This window comes from Rhinopithecus roxellana, chromosome 22 (genome assembly GCF_007565055.1).
Source record: "Rhinopithecus roxellana isolate Shanxi Qingling chromosome 22, ASM756505v1, whole genome shotgun sequence".
NCBI lineage: Eukaryota > Metazoa > Chordata > Mammalia > Primates > Cercopithecidae > Rhinopithecus > Rhinopithecus roxellana.
The window spans coordinates 6,404,654-6,427,461 of NC_044570.1; the positions used below are offsets into that span (position 1 = coordinate 6,404,654).

At 50.6% G+C, this 22,808-nt stretch overlaps 1 protein-coding gene across 1 annotated transcript in view; it reads left to right on the forward strand.

The window, feature by feature from the left end:
• CSF2RA (colony stimulating factor 2 receptor alpha subunit) overlaps positions 1-17,489 on the forward strand; it is a 29,099-nt gene extending 11,610 nt beyond the window's left edge. The window contains exons 2-8 of the mRNA XM_030926328.1: positions 702-871; positions 3,398-3,531; positions 4,513-4,542; positions 9,069-9,204; positions 9,946-10,042; positions 12,296-12,368; positions 17,215-17,489. Of these exons, the coding sequence (XP_030782188.1) occupies positions 702-871; positions 3,398-3,531; positions 4,513-4,542; positions 9,069-9,204; positions 9,946-10,042; positions 12,296-12,368; positions 17,215-17,292 (718 nt within the window). The 3' untranslated portion in view covers positions 17,293-17,489. The remainder of the gene's footprint in view (positions 1-701; positions 872-3,397; positions 3,532-4,512; positions 4,543-9,068; positions 9,205-9,945; positions 10,043-12,295; positions 12,369-17,214) is intronic.
• The last annotated feature ends 5,319 nt before the right edge of the window (positions 17,490-22,808 follow it).

Consider the following 22,808-nt stretch of genomic DNA (forward strand, 5'->3'; position numbering starts at 1 on the left):
TTGCTCTGTTGCCCAGGCTGGAGTGCAATGGTACCAACTCAGCTCACTGCAACCTCGGCCTCCTGGGTTCAAGCAAGTTTCCTGCCTCAGCTTCCCAAGTGGCTGGGATGACAGGCGCCCGCCACCACATCCGGCTAATTTTTGTGTTTTCAGTAGAGACGGGGTGTTTTGTTTTGCCATGCTGCCCAGGCTGGTCTCGAACTCCTGATCTGCAGTGATCTGCCTGCCTTGGCCTCCCAAAGTGTTGGAATTACAGGCGCGAACCACCACACCAGGCCCCACGTATTTATTTACAGACAGAGTGTTGCTCTGTCGCCCAGGCTGGAGTGCCATGGCGCGAACTCAGCTCCCTGCAACCTGTACCTCCCTCCTGGGTTCAAACGATTCTCCTGCCTCAGTCTCCCCGGTAGCTGGGACTACAGGTGCACCTGCCATCACACCCGTCTAATTTTTGTATTTTTAGGAGAGACGGGGTTTCACTATGCTGGCCAGGCTGGTCTCGAACTCCTGACCTCAAGTGATCTGCCTGCCTTGGCCTCCCGAAGTGCTGGGATGACAGGTGCGAGCCACTGCACTGAGCCTGTTTTTTGTTTTGTTTTGTTTTGTGTTTTTGTGTTTTGTTTTAGGTCTTTTTTTGTTTTGTGTTTTTGTGTTTTGTTTTGTTTTCCTGATTGCTCTCTGAACACTTTTTAATCTTGCAGGAGGAGGGAGATCCAGTGTCCTTATTACATAGAAGACTCAGGAACCCACGTGGGGTGTCACCTGGGTAACCTGTCAGGATTAACCTCTCGCAATTACTTCCTGGTTAACGGAACCAGCCAAGAAATTGGCATCCAATTCTTCGATTCACTTTTGGACACAAAGAAAATAGGTGAGAATAACACATACGAGTTTCCTATTGTTTACAGGTGAAACGGAATTTGCCTGAAAATCTGTGTAACTGAGGCCGGGCGTGATGGCTCACACCTGTCATCCTAGCACTTTGGGAGGCCGAGGCAGGCCGATCACCTAAGATCGGGTGTTCCAGACCGAACAGACCAACATGGGGAAACCCCATCTCTACTAAAATTTCAAAAATTAGCCAGGCATGGTGGCAGGTGCCTGTAACCCCAGCTACTTGGGAGGCTGAGAAGAGTCACTTGCACCCAGGAGGTGGAGGTTGCAGTGAGGCGAGATTGTGCCACTGCACTCCAGCTTGAGCGACAGAGCAAGACTCTGTCTCAAAAAAAAAAAAAAAAAAAAAAAAAAAAAAATATATATATATATATATATATATATATATATGCATCACTTTGGTGCTGTAACAAATTACAACTGAGCTGATTTAACTTCCCTTTTTTTGAGATAGAGTCTCACTCTGTCTCCCAGGCTGGAGTGCAGTGGTGCAATCTCAGCTCACTGCAACTTCTGCCTCCCAGGTTCAAGCGATTCTCCTGCCTCAGCCTCCTGAGCAGCCGGGATGACAGGCACCCGCCATCACGCCCGGCTCATTTTTGTGTTTTTAGTAGAGACGGGGTTTCACCATCTTGGCGGGACTGGTCTGGAACTCCTGATCTCAAATGATCCACCTGCCTCAGCCTCCCAAAGTGCTGGGATTGCAGGCATCAGCCACTGCACCTGGCCTCCCTCTTTCTCTCCTTCTTTCTTTTTATTTATTTATTTATTTTTTGAGGCAGAGTCTTGCTCTGTCGCCCAGGCTGGAGTGCGGTGGCCGGATCTCAGCTCACTGCAAGCTCCGCCTCCCAGGTTCACGCCATTCTCCTGCCTCAGCCTCCGGAGTAGCTGGGACTACAGGCGCCGCCACCTCGCCCGGCTAGTTTTTTGTATTTTTTAGTAGAGACGGGGTTTCACCGTGTTCGCCAGGGATGGTCTCGATCTCCTGACCTCATGATCCGCCCGTCTCGGCCTCCCAAAGTGCTGGGATGACAGGCTTGAGCCACCGCGCCCGGCCTTTCTCTCCTTTCTTTCCTTCCTTCCTTCCTTCCTCCCTTCCTTCCTTCCTTCCTTCCTTCCTCCCTTCCTTCCTTCCTTCCTTCCTTCCTTCTTTCCCTCCCTCTTTCCTTCCCTCCCTCTCTGCCTCCCTTCTTCCCTCTTCCCTTCCTCCTCTCCTCCCTTCTCCTTCTCCCCTTTCCTCCTTCCTTCCTCTTTTTCTTCATTTTTTCCTCACCAGCATTTCTTCGTGTCCCAGTGCCCCACTCCTGGCTGGCCTCTTGGAGCCAGCTCCATATGCCCACACACTCGCGTCTTCCCGAGCCCATCGCATCCCACCCATGGACTCCTTCATCCCGCTGGACGTTCCCAGCCTCTTCAGGCTCAGAACTGTCACACAAGTGTGACTCCTGCTCCCCGAGCCCATCCCCAACTCCCACCCTGGACTCCCTGCCCCAGTGGATATCTGTCCTGTACATAGTAGCTGCCCCACGTCCACCTGGACCCAGTGTAGACAAAGAGATGTCCCTACTCCACGTCCACCTGGACCCAGTGTAGACAAAGAGGTGTCCCCACTCCACCTCCACCTGGACCCAGTGTAGACAAAGAGGTGTCCCCACTCCACCTCCACCTGGACCCAGGGTAGACAAACAGGTGTCCCTACTCCACGTCTGCCTGGACCCAGTGTAGACAGGAGGAGACCCTGCCCCACGTCCACCTTGACCCAGTGTAGACAGGAGGAGACCCTGCCCCACGTCCACCTGGACCCAGTGTAGACAGAAGGAGACTCTGCCCCACATCTACCTGGACCCAGTGTAGACAGAAGGAGACTCTGCCCCACATCTACCTGGACCCAGTGTAGACAGGAGGAGACCCTGCCCCACGTCCACCTGGACCCAGTGTAGACAAACAGGTGTCCCTACTCCACGTCTACCTGGACCCAGTGTAGACAGGAGGAGACCCTGCCCCACGTCCACCTTGACCCAGTGTAGACAGGAGGAGACCCTGCCCCACGTCCACCTGGACCCAGTGTAGACAGAAGGAGACTCTGCCCCACGTCCATCTGGACCCAGTGTAGACAGGAGGAGACCCTGCCCCATGTCCACCTGGACCCAATGTAGACAGGAGGAGACCCTGTCCCACCTCCACCTGGACCCAGTGTAGACAGGAGGAGACCCTGCCCCACCTCTACCTGGACCCAGTGTAGACAGGAGGAGACCCTGTCCCACCTCCACCTGGACCCAGTGTAGACAGGAGGAGACCCTGCCCCACCTCTACCTGGACCCAGTGTAGACAGGAGGAGACCCTGTCCCACCTCCACCTGGACCCAGTGTAGACAGAAGGAGACTCTGCCCCACGTCTACCTGGACCCAGTGTAGACAGGAGGAGACCCTGCCCCACCTCCACCTGGACCCAGTGTAGACAGGACCTCTGGGGTTCAGGGGTGTATCCCGCACCCTCGTTCCAGAACGATTTAACCCGCCCGGTAATGTCACTGTCCGCTGCAACACGACGCACTGCCTCGTACGGTGGAAACAGCCCAGGACCTATCAGAAGCTGTCGTACTTGGACTTTCAGTACCAGCTGGACGTCCACAGAAAGGTCGGTGAGAGCTCCCCGGGCCTGGGCGTCAGGAGGGAGGCGTACGGGACACGCAAACAGAGGAGCCTGGGAATCCGGGGGACGTGGCCTGGGGGAAGGATGGGTGGATGGTAAGCAGTGACCCTGGGGCGAAGCAACCTTGAAGGAAGTTGCAGGAGGATGGACCAGGATGATCCTGCAACCGTGGAACCAGGAAGTGGACCGGGAGCTGTGGAGGATGAGGCAACAAGCAAGGGAGAGCCTCTGCTCCATCTGCAGCTGGACGCAGTGTAGACAGAAGGAGACCCTGCCCCATGTCTACCTGGACCCAGTGTAGACAGGAGGAGACCCTGCCCCACTTCCACATAGAGCCAGTGTAGACAAGAGAAGACCCTGCCCCACTTCCACATAGACCCAGTGTAGACAGGAGGAGACCTGCCCCACCTCCACGTAGACTCAGTGTAGACAGGAGGAGATCTTGTCCCATAACCACCTGGACGCAGTGTAGACAAAAGGATACCCTGCCGCATGTCTACCTGGACCCAGTGTAGACAGGAAGAGACCTGCCCCACGTCCACCTCCATCCAGTGTACACAAGAAGAGCTCTTGTCCCACAGCCACCTGGACCCAGTGTAGACAGGAAGACACCTGCCCCACATCCACCTCCATCCAGTGTAGACAAGAAGAGCTCTTGTCCCTCAACCACCTGGACCCAGTGTAGGCAAGGAGAGCCTACTTCGTGTCTACCTGGATGCAGTGTAGACAGAACACCCTGCCCCAAGGCCAGTGGGACCTTTCTGGATGGATTACAGGAGGATATCTGGCCAGGAAGAATCCTGTGTTTGCAGCTCCTCATCCCGCCTGTCTTGTAGATTCGGGGTGTGTGGAGGGAGACCCGCCTGCCACTCCGCAGGGACACCAAGGGAGACACTGTGTGAACCATGTAAAGGGTTTTAGAGATGGGAACAGTGAGCCTTGTATTGTGTTTTGTTCTGTTTCTAGAATACCCAGCCTGGCACTGAAAACCTACCGGTAAGTGAAACCACGGACCCTACTGAAGACCCTCAGTGTAACCCTACAGTCCCCTACTCACCACACCTGGCGTAACCCTACAGTCCCCTACTCACCATACATAGTATAACCCTACAGTCCCCAACTCACCACACCTAGTGTAACCCTACAGTCCCCTAGTCACGACGCCTGAGTAACTCTACCGTCCCCTACTCACGACCCCTACAGTCCCCTACTGACGACCTCCAGCATAACCCTACAGTCCCCTACTCACCACACCTGGTGTAATCCTACAGTCCCCTACTCACAACCCCTACAGTCCCCTACCCATGACCCGTGGTATAACCCTACAGTTCCCTACTCACCACCCTGGCGGAAACCTACAGTCCCCTACTCATGACCCGTACAGTCCCCGACTCACCACACCTAGTGTAACACTGTGCAGTCCCCTACCCATGAGCTCTGGTGGAACCCTACAGTCCCCTACTCATGACCCCTAGTGTAACACTGTACAGTCCCCTACCCATGACCCCTGGCGTAACCCTACAGTCCCCTTACTCACAACCTGTACAGTGCCCTACTTACCACACCTAGCATAACCATACAGTCCCCTACCCATGACCTCTGGTGGAACCCTACAGTCCCCTACCCATGACCCCTGGCATAACCCTACTGTCCCCTACTTATGATCCCTAGCATAACTCTACATGACCCCCGGCGTAACCCTACGGTCTACCCACGACCTATGTCTACCTGGACGCAGTGTAGACAGGAGAAGACGCCGCCCCACCTCCACCTAGACCCAGTGTAGACAAGAAGGAGAGCCGACCCCACGTCTACCTGGATCCAGTGTAGACAGCAGAATACTCTGTCCCACATACGGTTGAACCACTCACAACCCAGTGTCACCCTACAGTCCCCTATTCACCAACCCAGGGCAACCCTACAGTCTAGGTTTACAGGACTCTTACTGCCAGTGTTACCCAGGGGTGGACAGGATGGGGCGTGACCCTGAACCACAGGAGAAGATCTCACATGGGTGAGGTGCCCTCTCGAAGTTCTTACTGGGCGGGACCCGCTCTTGGCCCCAACCTTCATGTCTGAACAGTTGGAATATGAATGCTCAGCCCGTTCTACTGATTTTCCCATTTTATTCCTCTTTCTTCTCAGTGGGTTAAGAATATATTCCAGTGACTGTCTAAGGAGACTATGTCTCCCTCTAAAATGCTTTTAGACTGAGTTCTGTTGCCGGATATTTACCAAGTCTCCTGGCCACTCTGACCCTCAGTATCCTCCCTCTGTCCAATGAGTATGCTGGACTTGGGGATCTTAACATCCGTTTTGCTAAACTATCCGTCTGAAGGTCTGTGAATATCAGTTGTTATTCCTGAATCATTTATTTATGTGTGTATTTATTTTTGAGATGGAGTCTCGCTCTGTCGCCCAGGCTGGAGTGCAGTGGTGCAATCTCGGCTCACTGCAACCTCCACTTCCCAGGTTCAAGCGATTCTCCTGCCTCGGCCTCCCAGGTTCAAGCAATTCTCCTGCCTCAGCTTCCCTAGTAGCTGGGACTACAGGCACCCACCCCCACACCTGGCTAACAATTTCTGCTTCAAAAAATAAAATTTTAGCCAGGCACAGTGGCTCACGCCTGTCATCCCAGCGTCTTGGGAGGCTGAGGCGTGCGAATCACTTGAGGTCAGGAGGTCAAGACCAGCCTGGCCAACGTGGAGAAGAAACCCTGTCTCTACTAAAAATACAAAAATTACCCATGCCTGGTGGCAGGCGCCTGTAATCCCAGCTACACGGGAGGCTGAGGCAGGAGAATCACTTGAACCCAGGAGGTGGAGGCAGGAGAATCGCTTGAACCCAGGAGGCGGAGGTTGCAGTAAGCCCAGATCATGCTATTGCATTCCAGCCTGGGTGATAGAGCGAGAGTCTGTCTAGAATAGAATATAATAGAATAGACCAGACTAGAACAAACTAGACTAGACTAGACTAGACTAGAATAGAATAGACTAGAATAGACTAGACTAGACTAGACTAGAATAGACTAGATAGAACAAACTAGACTAGAATAGACTAGAATAGACTAGACTAGACTAGAATAGAATAGACTAGAATAGACTAGACTAGAATAGACTAGAACAAACTAGACTAGAATAGACTAGAATAGACTAGACTAGACTAGAATAGAATAGACTAGAATAGACTAGACTAGAATAGACTAGAATAGACTAGAACAAACTAGACTAGACTAGACTAGACTAGAATAGAATAGACTAGAATAGACTAGACTAGAATAGACTAGAACAAACTAGACTAGACTAGACTAGACTAGAATAGAATAGACTAGAATAGACTAGACTAGAATAGACTAGACTAGAATAGGATAGACTAGAATAGACTATACTAGAATAGACTAGAATAGACTAGAATAGAATAGACTAGAATAGACTATACTAGAATAGACTAGAATAGACTAGAATAGAATAGACTAGAATAGACTATACTAGAATAGACTAGAATAGACTAGAACAAACTAGAATAGACTAGACTAGACTAGAATAGAATAGACTAGAATAGACTAGACTAGAATAGACTAGAACAAACTAGACTAGAATAGACTAGACTAGAATAGGATAGACTAGAATAGACTAGACTAGAATAGACTAGAACAAACTAGACTAGAATAGACTAGAATAGACTAGACTAGACTAGAATAGAATAGACTAGAATAGACTAGACTAGAATAGACTAGAATAGACTAGAACAAACTAGACTAGAATAGACTAGACTAGAATAGGATAGACTAGAATAGACTAGACTAGAATAGACTAGAACAAACTAGACTAGACTAGAATAGACTAGAATAGACTAGAACAAACTAGACTAGAATAGACTAGACTAGACTAGAATAGACTAGAATAGACTAGAACAAACTAGACTAGACTAGACTAGGATAGACTAGAATAGACTAGACTAGACTAGAATAGAATAGACTAGAATAGACTATACTAGAATAGACTAGAATAGACTAGAACAAACTAGACTAGACTAGACTAGACTAGAATAGAATAGACTAGAATAGACTAGACTAGAATAGACTAGAACAAACTAGACTAGACTAGACTAGACTAGAATAGAATAGACTAGAATAGACTAGACTAGAATAGACTAGACTAGAATAGGATAGACTAGAATAGACTATACTAGAATAGACTAGAATAGACTAGAATAGAATAGACTAGAATAGACTATACTAGAATAGACTAGAATAGACTAGAATAGAATAGACTAGAATAGACTATACTAGAATAGACTAGAATAGACTAGAACAAACTAGACTAGAACAAACTAGACTAGACTAGAATAGACTAGAATAGACTAGAACAAACTAGACTAGAATAGACTAGACTAGACTAGAATAGACTAGAATAGACTAGAACAAACTAGACTAGAATAGACTAGTAGACTAGAATAGACTAGAATAGACTAGACTAGACTAGAATAGAATAGACTAGAATAGACTAGACTAGAATAGACTAGAATAGACTAGAACAAACTAGACTAGACTAGACTAGACTAGAATAGAATAGACTAGAATAGACTAGACTAGAATAGACTAGAACAAACTAGACTAGACTAGACTAGACTAGAATAGAATAGACTAGAATAGACTAGACTAGAATAGACTAGAATAGACTAGAACAAACTAGACTAGACTAGACTAGACTAGAATAGAATAGACTAGAATAGACTAGACTAGACTAGACTAGAATAGACTAGATAGAACAAACTAGACTAGAATAGACTAGAATAGACTAGACTAGACTAGAATAGAATAGACTAGAATAGACTAGACTAGAATAGACTAGAACAAACTAGACTAGAATAGACTAGAATAGACTAGACTAGACTAGAATAGAATAGACTAGAATAGACTAGACTAGAATAGACTAGAATAGACTAGAACAAACTAGACTAGAATAGACTAGACTAGACTAGAATAGACTAGAATAGACTAGAACAAACTAGACTAGAATAGACTAGTAGACTAGAATAGACTAGAATAGACTAGACTAGACTAGAATAGAATAGACTAGAATAGACTAGACTAGAATAGACTAGAATAGACTAGAACAAACTAGACTAGACTAGACTAGACTAGAATAGAATAGACTAGAATAGACTAGACTAGAATAGACTAGAATAGACTAGAACAAACTAGACTAGACTAGACTAGACTAGAATAGAATAGACTAGAATAGACTAGACTAGAATAGACTAGAATAGACTACACTAGACTAGACTAGAAAAATAAAATAGCCTACATCACCCAAATTTTCCCAAGTTGTCTCCCACCCAAATACTAATGAGGCTTGACTCTGCTTAGCTTCCAAGACTCGATCAGAGCAGGTGCATTCAAAATGGTAGAAAAAAAAAAGAAAAAAAGGAGAAAAATTTAAGAGACAAAAGAACGAAAAAGACAACCTTTTCCTCCACGCGGAAGACACCGATCTCTAACTTTCTTTTTTCCTCCCAAGATCAACGTTTCTGGTGACTTGGAAAATAGATACAACTTTCCAAGCTCTGAACCCAGAGCAAAACATGCTGTGAAGATCAGAGCTGCAGACGTCCGCATCCTGAACTGGAGTTCCTGGAGTGAAGCCACTGAATTTGGTAAGCGCTGGGCGGAGGTAAGGGACGTCTGTACCGTCTGCCACCACCTCGGAGCAGGCGCAGAGGTCAGCGGCTCTGTCCTGGGCGCCGAGATTGAGTTGAGAACATCGCTAAGAACAGTGTCAGGCTGTGAGTTTATCGCTGAGGCTCGAAAGAAGGAGAGGGTCTCATGCTTGGTCCCGCAACATTGCTTTGCTGACGTTTATTCAGGATGGATGAGCTACGCTCCCTTAATAACCAGAGAAGGGCCAGGCAGGGTGGCTCACGCCTGTCATCCCAGCACTTTGGGAGGCTGAGGTGGGCGGATTACCGGAGGTCGAGAGTTTGAGACCAGCCTGGCCAACATGGTGAAACTCCATCTCTACTAAAAATACAGAAACTCGGCCGGGCGCGGTGGGTCGCACCTGTCATCCCAGCGCTTTGGGAGGCCGAGGTGGGCGGATCACGAGGTCAGGAGTTTGAGACCAGCCTGGCCAACATGGTGAAACCCGGCCCATGGCGGTGACATTCGAACAGCTCACCCACCCTGTGGGTAAAACATGACGCAGGCGGGTGGCCTTTCATCTCAGAGCCATCTTGTTTAGGAACCATAAAAAAGGTGGAGGCAGGTTTTTGCTCGACCCAGTTCGCAGCTTGACCGTTCCCTGTAGCTAAATGCGTCTGGGGTCCTGAAGAAATTTAATTTCGTTTCACACGTCCATCAACCATTCACCGTGGATGCGTACGTGTGTGTCTCTCTAGGCTCCGACGACCGAAACCCCAGCTCTGTGCACATTTACGTGCTCCTGATCCTGGGAACCCTTGTCTGTGGCCTCGTCTTTGGCTTCCTCTTTAAAAGGTAATGTGTGAAACTCCTGTCTCTGTCTCTGAGAAAGAGAAACACAGCCTTGGCCGGGCGCGGTGGCTCACACCTGTCATCCCAGCACTTTGGGAGGCCGAGGCGGGCGGATCACCTGAGGTCGGGAGTTCGAGACCAGCCTGACCAACACGGTGAAACCCCGTCTCTACTAAAAATACAAAAATTAGCCAGGCGTGGTGGCAGGTGCCTGTCATCCCAGCTGCTCGGGAGGCTGAGGCAGGAGAATCGCTGGAACCCGGGAGGCGGAGGTTGCGGTGAGCGGAGATCATGCCATTGCACTCCAGCCTGGGTGACAAGAGTGAAACTCCATCTCAAAAATAAAGAAAGAAAGAAAGAGAGAGAGAGAGCAAGAGAGAGAGAGAAACACAGCCTGCAAAGATGTCTGGTGATCCCAAGACCCATCCAGAAAGGTGGCATCCTCCTGTCTCCTGTGGCTTTGCCTCTAAGGGAGGCTCCTTCCTGCCTTTCCCAGCTCCTGGGGGCTCCAGGCGTCCCTGGGCTTGTGGCTGCATCACTCCAGTCTCTGCCTCTGTCTCCACGTGGCCTCCTGCTCTGTGTCTGTGTCTCCTCTTCTGTCTCTTAGGACGCCTGTTACTGGATTCAGGAACCACAGAGATACACACGAAGAATCACCAAATGATGAAAATCTTAAGGAACTAGGTCGGGTGCGGTGGCTCACGCCTGTCATCCCAGCACTTTGGGAGGCTGAGGTGGGCGGATCACCTGAGGTCGGGAGTTCGAGACCAGCCTGGCCAACATGGTGAGACCCCGTCTCTACTAAAAATACAAAATTAGCCGGGCGTGGTGGCATGTTCCTATAATCCCAGCTACTCAGGAGGCTGAAGTAGGAGAATCGCTTGAACCCAGGAGGTGGAGGTTGCAGTGAGCCGAGATCGCACCACTGCACTCCAGCCTGGGCGACAAGAGCGAGACTCTGTCTCAAAACAAACACACACAAAATAACCCACCTCCAAGCCAGGAGCCATGCTCCTCAAGGCTGGTGGGATTAAGGCAGGCGTTTCCCCCTGGAGCTCAGCCCTTCAGCACCAGGGACCTCAGACTCCCTGAAGCCGCCCACAGCTGACCACCTGTTCTATTCCCATAGGATCTCCTGTTTTCTCAGTTCCTTTTTTTTTTTTTTTTTTTTGAGACAGAGTCTTGCTCTGTCGCCCAGGCTGGAGTACAGTGATGTGATCTCGGCTCACTGCAACCTCCGCCTCCCGGGTTCCAGCAATTCTCCTGCCTCAGCCTCCTGAGTAGCTGGGATGACAGGAGTCCAGCACTATGCCTGATTAATTTATGTATTTTTAGTAGAGATAGGGCTTCTCCATGTTGGTCAGGCTGGTCTCGAACTCCTGGCCTCAGGTGATCTGCCTACCTCGGCCTCCCAAAGTGCTGGGATGACAGGCGTGAGCCAGCGCGCCCGGCCTAGTTCCTTAAGATTTTCGTCATTTGGTGATTTTTTCTCTTCTTTTCTTTCTTTCTCTCTCTTTCTTTTCTTTCCTTCCTTCCTTCCTTTTTTCTTTCCTTCTTTCCTTCCTTCCTTCCTTCCTTCCTACCTTCCTTCCTTCCTTCGTTCCTTCTTTCCTTCCTTCCTTCCTTTCTCTCTCTCTCTTTCTTTCTTTCTTTTCTTTCTTTCTTTCTTCTTGAGATGGAGTCTCACTCTGTCGCCCAGTCTGGAGTGCAGTGGTACAATCTCGGCTCACTGCAACGTCCACCTCCCAGGTTCAAGCGATTCTCCTGCCTCAGCCTCCTGAGTAGCTGGGATGACAGGTGTGCACCACCACGCCCGGCTAATTTTTCTATTTTTAGTAGAAACGGGGTTTCACCATGTTGGCCAGGATGGTCTCAAACGCTTGACCTCAAGTGATCCACCCGCCTCAGCCTCCTGAGTAGGTGGGATTACAGGTGTGCAGCATGACACTCAGCTAATTTTTGTATTTTTAGTAGAGACGGGGTTTCACCATGTTGGTCAGGCTGGTCTTGAACTCTTGACCTCAGGTGATCCACCCGCCTCGGCCTCCCAAAGTGCTGGGATGACAGGCGTGAGCCACCACACCCGGCCTAGTTCCTTAAGATTTTCATCATCTGGTGATTCTTGGTGAAGTTGTTTTGCGTAGTTGAGCGCAGATACCCCGCATGCAGCATCCCTTGGCACAGGGCGTCGATGGAAGGAACTGTGGCGCCCTGGGGTTCAGTTCACACTTTCTCTCTGTGTCTCCGGTTCTTTAGGGTACAGCGACTGTTCCCGCCAGTTCCACAGATCAAAGACAAACTGAATGATAACCATGATGTGGAAGACGAGGTAGGTAGAGGGCGGGCGGAGCGGTGACCTGCGATGGAGAGCGAGGAACGGGGAGTGTGGGACACGGTCTCTCAGTGTCGACTCTTGCTTCTCCACCAGCTTCGCCACGGGTGCGGCTGGAATCTGTATCCCGCTCCTGGGCCTTCTCCCAGGTCGGGATCAGGGTCTTCTCCTGGGTTGGAGTCAGGGTCCTCTCTGTGAGAAATTTCTCCAGGATCAGATCTCCAGGATGAGCAGAAACTGAGTCAGGCTGGTGGTCAAAACAAGGAAGAGAAGATGGTAGAGATGAGCCAGGCGCGGTGGCTCACGCCTGTCATCCCAGTACTTGGGGAGGTTGAGGCAGGTGGATCACGTGAGGTCAGAAGTTCGAGACCAGCCTGGCCAACGTGGTGAAACCGCGTCTCTGCTAAAAATACAAAAATATTTAGCCGGGCGTGGTGGTGCACACCTGTAATCCCAGCTACTCGGGAGGCTGGGGCAGGAGAATGACCTGAACCCGGGAGGCGGAGGTTGCAGTGAGCCAAGATCGCACCACCGCACTCCAGCTCGGTGACAGAGTGAGACGAGGCAGAACTAAAGAGACAAGAGACAGAGGCAGAGAAAGATGGAGAGAGATGGAGGAGAGAGAGAGGAACATAGAAGAGAATGAGAAGGAGACACAAAAGAGAGGGAAATACGGGTAGACGGACTGACAGAGAAACAAAGGCAGACACACAGAGAGAGAAACAGAGAGAGGGAGGGAGAAAAGGGGGAGGGCAAGAGAGAGAGAGAGACACAGAGAGGAACACAGAGACATACGAAGAGAAAAAGACAATCAATGGCCGGGCGCGGTGGCTCAAGCCTGTCATCCCAGCACTTTGGGAGGCCGAGACGGGCGGATCACGAGGTCAGGAGATCGAGACCATCCTGGCTAACACGGTGAAACCCCGTCTCTACTAAAAAAATACAAAAAGCTAGCCGGGCGAGGTGGCGGGCGCCTGTAATCCCAGCTACTCAGGAGGCTGAGGCAGGAGAATGGTGTGAACCCGGGAGGCGGAGCTTGCAGTGAGCCGAGATCCGGCCACTGCACTCCAGCCTGGGCGACAGAGCGAGACTCCGTCTCAAAAAAAAAAAAAAAGACAATCAGAGAGACAGAGATGGAGAAACAGAGACAGACAAACATGAACTAGGCAGGGGCCGGGCGCGGTGGCTCACACTTGTCATCCCAGCACTCTGGGAGGCCGAGGTGGGTGGATCACTTGAGGTCGGGAGTTCAAGACCAGCCTGACCAACATGGAGAACCCTCATCTCTACTAAAATTACAAAAACTAGCTGGCTGTGGTGGCGCACGCCTGTAATCCCAGCTACTCTGGAGGCTGAGGCAGGAGAATCACTTGAACCCAGGAGGCGGAGCTTGCAGTGAGCCGAGATTACACCATTGCACTCCAGCCTGGGCGACAAGAGCGAAACTTTATATCAACAAACAGACAGACAGACAAACAAAAAACACACCACCAAGCCCAGCAGGGGAAGGAGAGAGACAGAGAGGAACAGAGGCACAGAGAGGGGAGAGAGACAACGACAGAGAGACACAGAGACACAAAAAGAGAGAGGGGGAGAGGGACAGATACATACAGGGACAAAGAGAAAAAGAGAAACAGAGAGAGAGATAGGTGGACTCGAAGAGCGGAGAGAGAGCGAGAGACACACACAAAGAGAGACCAAGGGATGGGAGTGGAAGAGAGAGAGAGGGAGGAAAGAGACAGAGAGAGACAGAGAAAAGAGACACAGAGACCGAGAGAGACAGAGAAGACAGAGAAATGGGACCCGGTCTCAGCGAGAGCCCAGAGAGGGTGAACAAGGGCAAGGAACTGCGTGACGTGCACCCCGAAACCCCACGAACGATCCTCTCCCACCCGCCTCTCTCTGGCTCAGGGACTGCGTCTTACGTTGCGGTAAAAGCCGGCAGGCTGGAAAGTCAGGCCAGAGCTGATGCTGCATTCCAGGGCCAGAACCTTCCTGCATTCTCAGAGTAGGAGATGTCATTTTTAAAAAGGAAATAAAACTCTTGTCCAGGGAACCCCAGCTTTTATCCTTTAGACCTTTGACGAATTAGATGAGGCCCACCCTGCTCATTTAGACCTTCGACTGATTAGATGGGGCCCACCCTTCCCCTTTAGGCCTTCAACTGATTGGATGTGGCCCACCCTTCACCCAATATACCTTCAACTGATTAGATGAGGCCCACCCTTCTCTCTTTAGACCTTTGACTGATTAGACCATACCCACCATTTTCCTTTAGACCTTTGACTGATTAGATGAGGCCCACCCTTCTCCTTTAGACCTTCAACTGATTACATGAGACCCACCCTTCCCCTTTAGACCTTCAACTGATTAGACTATGCCCACCCTTCCCCTTTAGACTTTCAACTGATTACATGAGGCTCACCCTTCCCCTTTAGACCTTTGATTAGATGAGGCCCACCCTTCTCTCTTTAGAACTTTGACTGATTAGACTATGCCCACCCTTCCCCTTCAGACCTTCAACTGAGTAGATGAGGCCCACCCGTCCCCCTTTAGACCTTTGACTGATTAGATGAGGGCCACCCTTCCCCCTTTAGGCCTTCTAGATGAGGCCCATCCTTTCCCCTTTAGATCTTCAACTGATTAGATGAGGCCCACCCTTCTCCTTTAGACCTTTGACTGATTAGATGAGGGCCACCCTTCCCCCTTTAGGCCTTCTAGATGAGGCCCATCCTTTCCCCTTTAGATCTTCAACTGATTAGATGAGGCCCACCCTTCTCCTTTAGACCTTTGACTGAGATGAGGCCCACCCGTCCCCCTTTAGACCTTCAACTGATTAGATGACACCCACCCTTCCCGTTTAGACCTTCAACTGATTAGATGAGACCCACCCTTCCCCTTTAGACCTTCAACTGATTAGATGAGGCCCACCCTTCCCCTTTAGGCCTTCAATTGATTAGATTAGGCCCACTCTTCCCCCAATAGACCTTCAACTGATTAGATGAGACCCACCTTTCCTGTTTAGACTTTCAAATGAGTAGATGAGGCCCACCCTTCTCCTTTGACTGAGTAGATGAGGCCCACCCTTCCCCCTTTAGGCCTTCAACTGATTAGATGAGGCCCACCCTTCCCCTTTAGACCTTTGATTAGATGAGGCCCACCCTTCCCCTTTAGACCTTCAACTGATTAGATGAGGCCCATCCTTCCCCCCTTAGACTTTTGACTGATTAGTTGAGGCCCACCCTTCCCCCTTTAGACCTTCAACTGATTAGATGAAGCCCACCCTTCCCCCTTTAGACCTTCAACTGATTAGATGAGGCCCACCCTTCCCCTTTAGACCTTCGGCTGATTAGAGGAGGCCTGCCTTTCCCCCAGTACACCTTCGACTGATTAGATGAGACCCGCCCTTCCTGTTTAGACTTTCAACTGAGTAGATGAGGCCCACCCTTCTCCTTTGACTGATGAGGCCTACCCTTCCCCCTTTAGACCTTCAACTGATTAGATGAGGCCCACCCTCCCCCTTTAGACCTTCAACTGATTAGATGAGGCCCACCCTTCCCCTTTAGACCTTCAACTGATTGGATGAGACCCACCCTTCCCCCTTTAGACCTTCAGCTTATTAATTAGATAAGGCCCACCCTTTCCCTGTAGACCTTTGACTTATTAGATAAGGCCCACCCACATTCTCTAGTCCAATCTTTTTTCCTGGGAATCAGCTGACTGTGAACTTCACATCTACAAAGCACCTTCATAGCAGCCCCTGAGTCAGGGTTTGATTCAATTACTGGGGACTGTAGCCTAGTCCCCGAGTCACAGGGACATGTCATTGGTGCTGGGTATCCGAGACAGAGACCAACAGATGAAAGAGAAACAGAGAGACTGAACCCAACAGAGGTAGACACACAGGAAGACGGGGGTGGAAGATGGTGAGAGGGGAAGGAAAGAGAGAGAGAGGGAGACAGAGAAAAGAGGCAAAGAGACAGACTCAACAGCAAGGCTCCAGGGAGGGTGACTAAGGGTGAGGGACCTGTGTGACCCACATCCCAAGAGCCCAGGGGTGCCCCTCTCCCATCCACCTCTCTGCACCTCAGGGCTGTCTTCCTCCCATGGGGAGCTCCACATCCAGCCCAGGGCTGCCCCCAGCGCCCTCTTTCCTGACATATAGGTAACACCCTTCCAGTTGCCACTTGCACACCCCTGTCCGAGACCCGGCCATCTGTCATTCTGTTACCTTCCACCCGCACGCCAGCCTCCTCCCCGGCCCCCACTTTCCACTGACCCCCAGGGGTCCCCCACGTCGAGGTGCCAGGATAACAGCTTCAGGCTTCAACCTTCCCTTCTCCGAGCTGCATCGGCCCCAGGGCCTTAGCACCTGCTGCACCCTGCCCAGGTCTCACGCTCACAAGCTCTTCCGAAGGCCACCCTGTTCATTGTCAACTATGAGGCCGCATGGGTGGGTCTGTCTCAGATCTTTACCCCAGGAAAAACCGCTGGCCGGGTGCAGTGGCTCACGCCTGTCATCCCAGCACTTTGGGAGGCCGAGGCGAGTGGATCATCTCAAGGTCAGGAGTTCGAGACCAGCCTGGCCAACATGGTGAAACCCCATCTGTACTAAAAATACAAAACTTAGCTGGGCGTGGTGGTGCACGCCTGTAATCCTCAGGAGGCTGAGGCAGGAGAATGGCTTGAACTCAGGAGGCTGAGGTCGCACCACTGCACTGCAGCCTGGGCGTCAGAGCAAGACTCTGTCTCGAGGGGGGGAAAATAAAAATAAACACCGCCTTCTGAGTCCCAGGCTCAGCTGTGAAGATCTGTCAGCCCGAACCCTCCTTCTTTTTCTCAGATCATCTGGGAGGAATTCACCCCAGAGGAAGGGAAGAGCTACCGTGAAGAGGTGTTGACCGTGAAGGAAATTACCTGAGGCCCGGTGGGTGTGGGAATGGCGTGGACATCTCCGCCTCCGAGACACTGAGCCTTTATATCATTGTCTACGTTTTTATTTAAAAACATGATATTTGGGTCCAGGCACGGTGGCTCATGCCTGTCATCCCAGCACTTTGGGAGGCCAAGGTGGGTGGACGACCTGAGGTCAGGAGTTCCAGACCAGCCTGGCCAACATGGTGAAACCCCATCTCAACTAAAAATGCAGAAATTTACCCAGCCCTGGTGGTGTACACCTGTCATCCCAGTGAGCCGAGATCACGCCATTGCACAGCAACCTGGGTGACACAGCAAGATTGCATCTCAAATAATAATAATAATAAATAATAAAAACGTGATCTTTGGCTGGGCGCCGTGGCTCATGCCTGTATTTCTAACACTTTGGGACGCCAAAGTAGGAGGATTGCTTGAGACAGCAGTTTAAGACCTGGGCAACAGAGCGAGACCCTATCTCTACAAAAAAAAATGCAAAAGTTAGCTGGGCATGGTGGCTTGTGCCTGTAGTCCCAGCTATCTGGGAGGCTGAGGTGGGAGGATCACTAGAGTTCAAGGTAACAGTAACCTGTGATTGCACCACTGCACTCCAGCCTGGTGACAAAGTAAGATCCCATCTCTTTTTCTCAAAAAAAGTGATATTTAGCAAAGATGCTTAGACTCCAAGAAGCTTGTGCATCTCCTTCCAACCCAACCACTGAGGCACTGTCTAGCCTCCTCCTTAAATCACTGACCCGGAGAGCTGAGATTGCACCATTGCACTCCAGCCCGGGCCACAAGAGCGAAACTCCATCTCATTTAAAAAAAAAAAAAAATTCATGGTCGGGCGCAGTGGCTCACGCCTGTAATCCCAGCACTTTGGGAGGCCGAATCGGGCGGATCGAGACCATCCTGGCTAACATGGTGAAACCCCGTCTCTACTAAAAATAGAAAAAATTAGCTGGGCACGGTGGCGGGCGCCTGTAGTCCCAGCTACTCGGGAGGCTGAGGCAGGAGAATGGCGTGAACCCGGGAGGCGGAGCTTGCAGTGAGCTGAGATCCGGCCACTGCACTCCAGCCCGGGCGACAGAGCGAGACTCCGTCTCAAAAAAAAAAAATGATTTATTATTGTACAGCACTTGAGGTGAGAGAAATGAGAGCCCAGGCCTCTCTGGTCTAAAAACCCAGTTTTTAGCAGGTCTGGTTCCTTGTAGAGGACGAAGGGATGATATAGTTTGGTTGTTGGTCTGTTGTCAATCTCAGGTTGAAATTTGGTTCTCCGGGTTGGAGGTGGGACCTGGCAGGAGGTGTTTGAATCAGGAGAAGGCCAGGCATGGTGGGTCACGCCTGTGATCCCAGCACTTTGGGAGGCTGAGGCGGGTGGATCACCTGAGCTCAGGAGTTCCAGACCAGCCTGGGCAACACGGTAAAACCCCGTCTGTATGAAAATACAAAACATTAGCTGGGCCTGCCAGCATGCACCTGCAGTCCCAGCTATTCAGGAGGCTGAGGCAGGAGAATCGCTTGAACCCGGGAGGCAGAGGTTGCAATGAGCCAAGATCGTGCCACTGCACTGCAGCCTGGGTGACAGAGTGAGACTCTGTCTCCAAAAGAAAAAAAAGTAGAAAGAAAAAGAGGCTGGTACCTCCTTCCCTGCCTCTTGCCACCTCTCCCACCATGTAACACCAGCTCCCCTTGCTCTCCCCCCAAGAGTGGAAGTTGCTGAGGTTCTCACCAGCAGCAGACACTGAAACCATGATTCCTGTACACTCTGCAGAATTATGAGCCAAATAAACCTTACTTTTTTTTTTTTTTTTTTTTTGAGGTGGAGTCTCACTTTGTCACCAGGCTGGAGTGCAGTGGTGAAATCTCAGCTCACTGCAACCTCCACCTCCCCGGTTCAAGCAATTCCCCTGCCTCAGCCTCCCAAGTAGCTGGGATTACAGGCGTCTGCCACCGTGCCCACAGAATTAGGACATGGACATCTTTGGGGCCATTATTCTGTCTCCCACATGGGATTAGGACGTGGACATCTTTGGGGCCATTATTCTGTCTCCCACATGGGATTAGGATGTGGACATCTTTGGGGCCATTATTCTGTCTCCCACATGGGATTAGGATGTGGACATCTTTGGGACCATTATTCTGTCTGTCACATGGGATTAGGACGTGGACATCTTTGGGACCATTATTCTGTCTCCCACATGGGATTAGGATGTGGACATCTTTGGGGCCATTATTCTGTCTCCCACATGGGATTAGGACGTGGACATCTTTGGGACCATTATTCTGTCTGTCACATGGGATTAGGACGTGGACATCTTTGGGACCATTATTCTGTCTCCCACATGGGATTAGGACGTGGACATCTTTGGGGCCATTATTCTGTCTCCCACATGGGATTAGGACATGGACATCTTTGGGGCCATTATTCTGTCTCCCACATGGGATTAGAACGTGGACATCTTTTGGGCCATGATTCTGTCTCCCACATGGGAATTAGGACATGGACATCTTTGGGGCCATTATTCTGTCTCCCACATGGGATTAGGACATGGACATCTTTGGGGCCATTATTCTGTTTCCCACATGGGATTAGGATGTGGACATCTTTGGGGCCATTATTCTGTCTCCCACATGGGATTAGGACGTGGACATCTTTGGGGCCATTATTCTGTCTCCCACATGGGATTAGGACATGGACATCTTTGGGGCCATTATTCTGTCTCCCACATGGGATTAGGACGTGGACATCTTTGGGGCCATTATTCTGTCTACCACATGGGATTAGGATGTGGACATCTTTGGGACCATTATTCTGTCTGTCACATGGGATTAGGACGTGGACATCTTTGGGACCATTATTCTGTCTCCCACATGGGATTAGGACGTGGACATCTTTGGGGCCATTATTCTGTCTCCCACATGGGATTAGGACATGGACATCTTTGGGGCCATTATTCTGTCTCCCACATGGGATTAGGACGTGGACATCTTTGGGGCCATTATTCTGTCTCCCACATGGGATTAGGACATGGACATCTTTGGGGCCATTATTCTGTTTCCCACATGGGATTAGGATGTGGACATCTTTGGGGCCATTATTCTGTCTACTCCATGGGATTAGGATGTGGACATCTTTGGGGCCATTATTCTGTCTACTCCATGGGATTAGGATGTGGACATCTTTGGGGCCATTATTCTGTCTCCCACATGGGATTAGGACGTGGACATCTTTGGGGCCATTATTCTGTCTCCACATGGGACGAAGACGTGGACATCTTTGGGGCCATTATTCTGTCTCCTACATGGGAATTAGGACATGGACATCTTTGGAGCCATTATTCTGTCTCCCACATGGGATTAGGACATGGACATCTTTGGGGCCATTATTCTGTCTACTCCATGGGATTAGGATGTGGACATCTTTGGGGCCATTATTCTGTCTCCCACATGGGATTAGGACATGGACATCTTTGGGGCCATTATTCTGTCTACTCCATGGGATTAGAATGTGGACATCTTTGGGGCCATTATTCTGTCTCCCACATGGGAATTAGGACGTGGACATCTTTGGGGCCATTATTCTGTCTCCCACATGGGATTAGGACGTGGACATCTTTGGGGCCATTATTCTGTCTCCCACATGGGATTAGGATGTGGACATCTTTGGGGCCATGATTCTGTCTCCCACATGGGATTAGGACATGGACATCTTTGGGGCCATTATTCTGTCTACTCCATGGGATTAGGATGTGGACATCTTTGGGGCCATTATTCTGTCTCCCACATGGGGATTAGGACGTGGACATCTTTGGGGCCATTATTCTGTCTCCCACATGGGAATTAGGACGTGGACATCTTTGGGGCCATTATTCTGTCTCCCACATGGGATTAGGACGTGGACATCTTTGGGGCCATTATTCTGTCTCCCACATGGGATTAGGATGTGGACATCTTTGGGGCCATGATTCTGTCTCCCACATGGGATTAGGACATGGACATCTTTGGGGCCATTATTCTGTCTACTCCATGGGATTAGGATGTGGACATCTTTGGGGCCATTATTCTGTCTCCCACATGGGATTAGGACATGGACATCTTTGGGGCCATTATTCTGTCTACTCCATGGGATTAGAATGTGGACATCTTTGGGGCCATTATTCTGTCTCCCACATGGGAATTAGGACGTGGACATCTTTGGGGCCATTATTCTGTCTCCCACATGGGATTAGGACATGGACATCTTTGGGGCCATTATTCTGTCTACTCCATGGGATTAGAATGTGGACATCTTTGGGGCCATTATTCTGTCTCCCACATGGGATTAGGACGTGGACATCTTTGCGGGACATTATTTTGCCTCCCACGATCAGTGAATGATTCCATCACCACAGATGGTTAAACGTCAACTGAGATGGTGGCTGACAGGTGGTCTAGAGCCTACAGGGGATTTCAGGGCTTGGAGCCGAGACACAGTTGAGCTTGGGATGGATCAGACAATAACGTGGCAGCTCCTTCCTTCGTCATGGGCGTTCCATGTCCCTCCTGCAAACCCCGGCCAGCCCCTTGCTTCCGAGTTTCAGGGGAGATTTGATGATGGAGCCGCGGCAACCTTCTGGAACCTTCTACCCCGATCTTTTGATTCACAGGTCGAAGCTTGGGGAGGAGATGGGGCCAGGCTCTTGGTGGGGAGAAGCGCCTAAAACACAGCAACGAAGAAAAAGCGTGGAATCCCCTGGGCTCACTAGAAGTGAGAGCAGGAAACCCCCACGGACCACCCCAGGAAGCAGGTTCACCTCCCCAAGGGTGCACCGCATCCCTGGGTAGGAACCTGTGGGTTTCAGAGACCTCAGGTCCCACTTAGCTCAGAAGCAGAGGCCTCGGGTGTCAAAGAGACAGCAGAGGCCGGGCGCGGTGGCTCACTCCTGTAATCCCAGCACTTTGGGAGGCCGAGGCGGGCGGATCACGAGGTCAGGAGATCGAGACCATCCTGGCTAACACGGTGAAACCCCGTCTCTACTAAAAAATACAAAAAATTAGCCGGGCGACGTGGTGGGCGCCTGTAGTCCCAGCTACTCAGGAGGCTGAGGCAGGAGAATGGTGTGAACCCAGGAGGCAGAGCTTGCAGTGAGCTGAGATCCGGCCACTGCACTCCAGCCTGGGCGACAGAGCCAGACTCCGTCTCAAAAAAAAATAAAAAGAGACAGCAGAAGCCGGGCGCGGTGGCCGTGCCTCCCAGCACTTTGCCAGGCCAAAGCAGGCAGATCACTTGAGGTCAGGAGTTCAAAACCAGCCTGGCCAATATGGTGAAACCCCGTCTCTACTAAAAATATAAAAGAAAAAAAAAAAAAAAGCTGGGCGTGGTGGCCGGCGCCTGTAATCCCAGCAACTCAGGAGGCTGAGGCAGGAAAATCGCTTGAACCAGGAAGCCAAAGGTTGCAGTGAGCCAAGACTGTGCCATTGCACTCCAACCTGGGCAACAGAGAGGAGCCGTGGCCGGCGCGGTGGCTCATGCCTGGA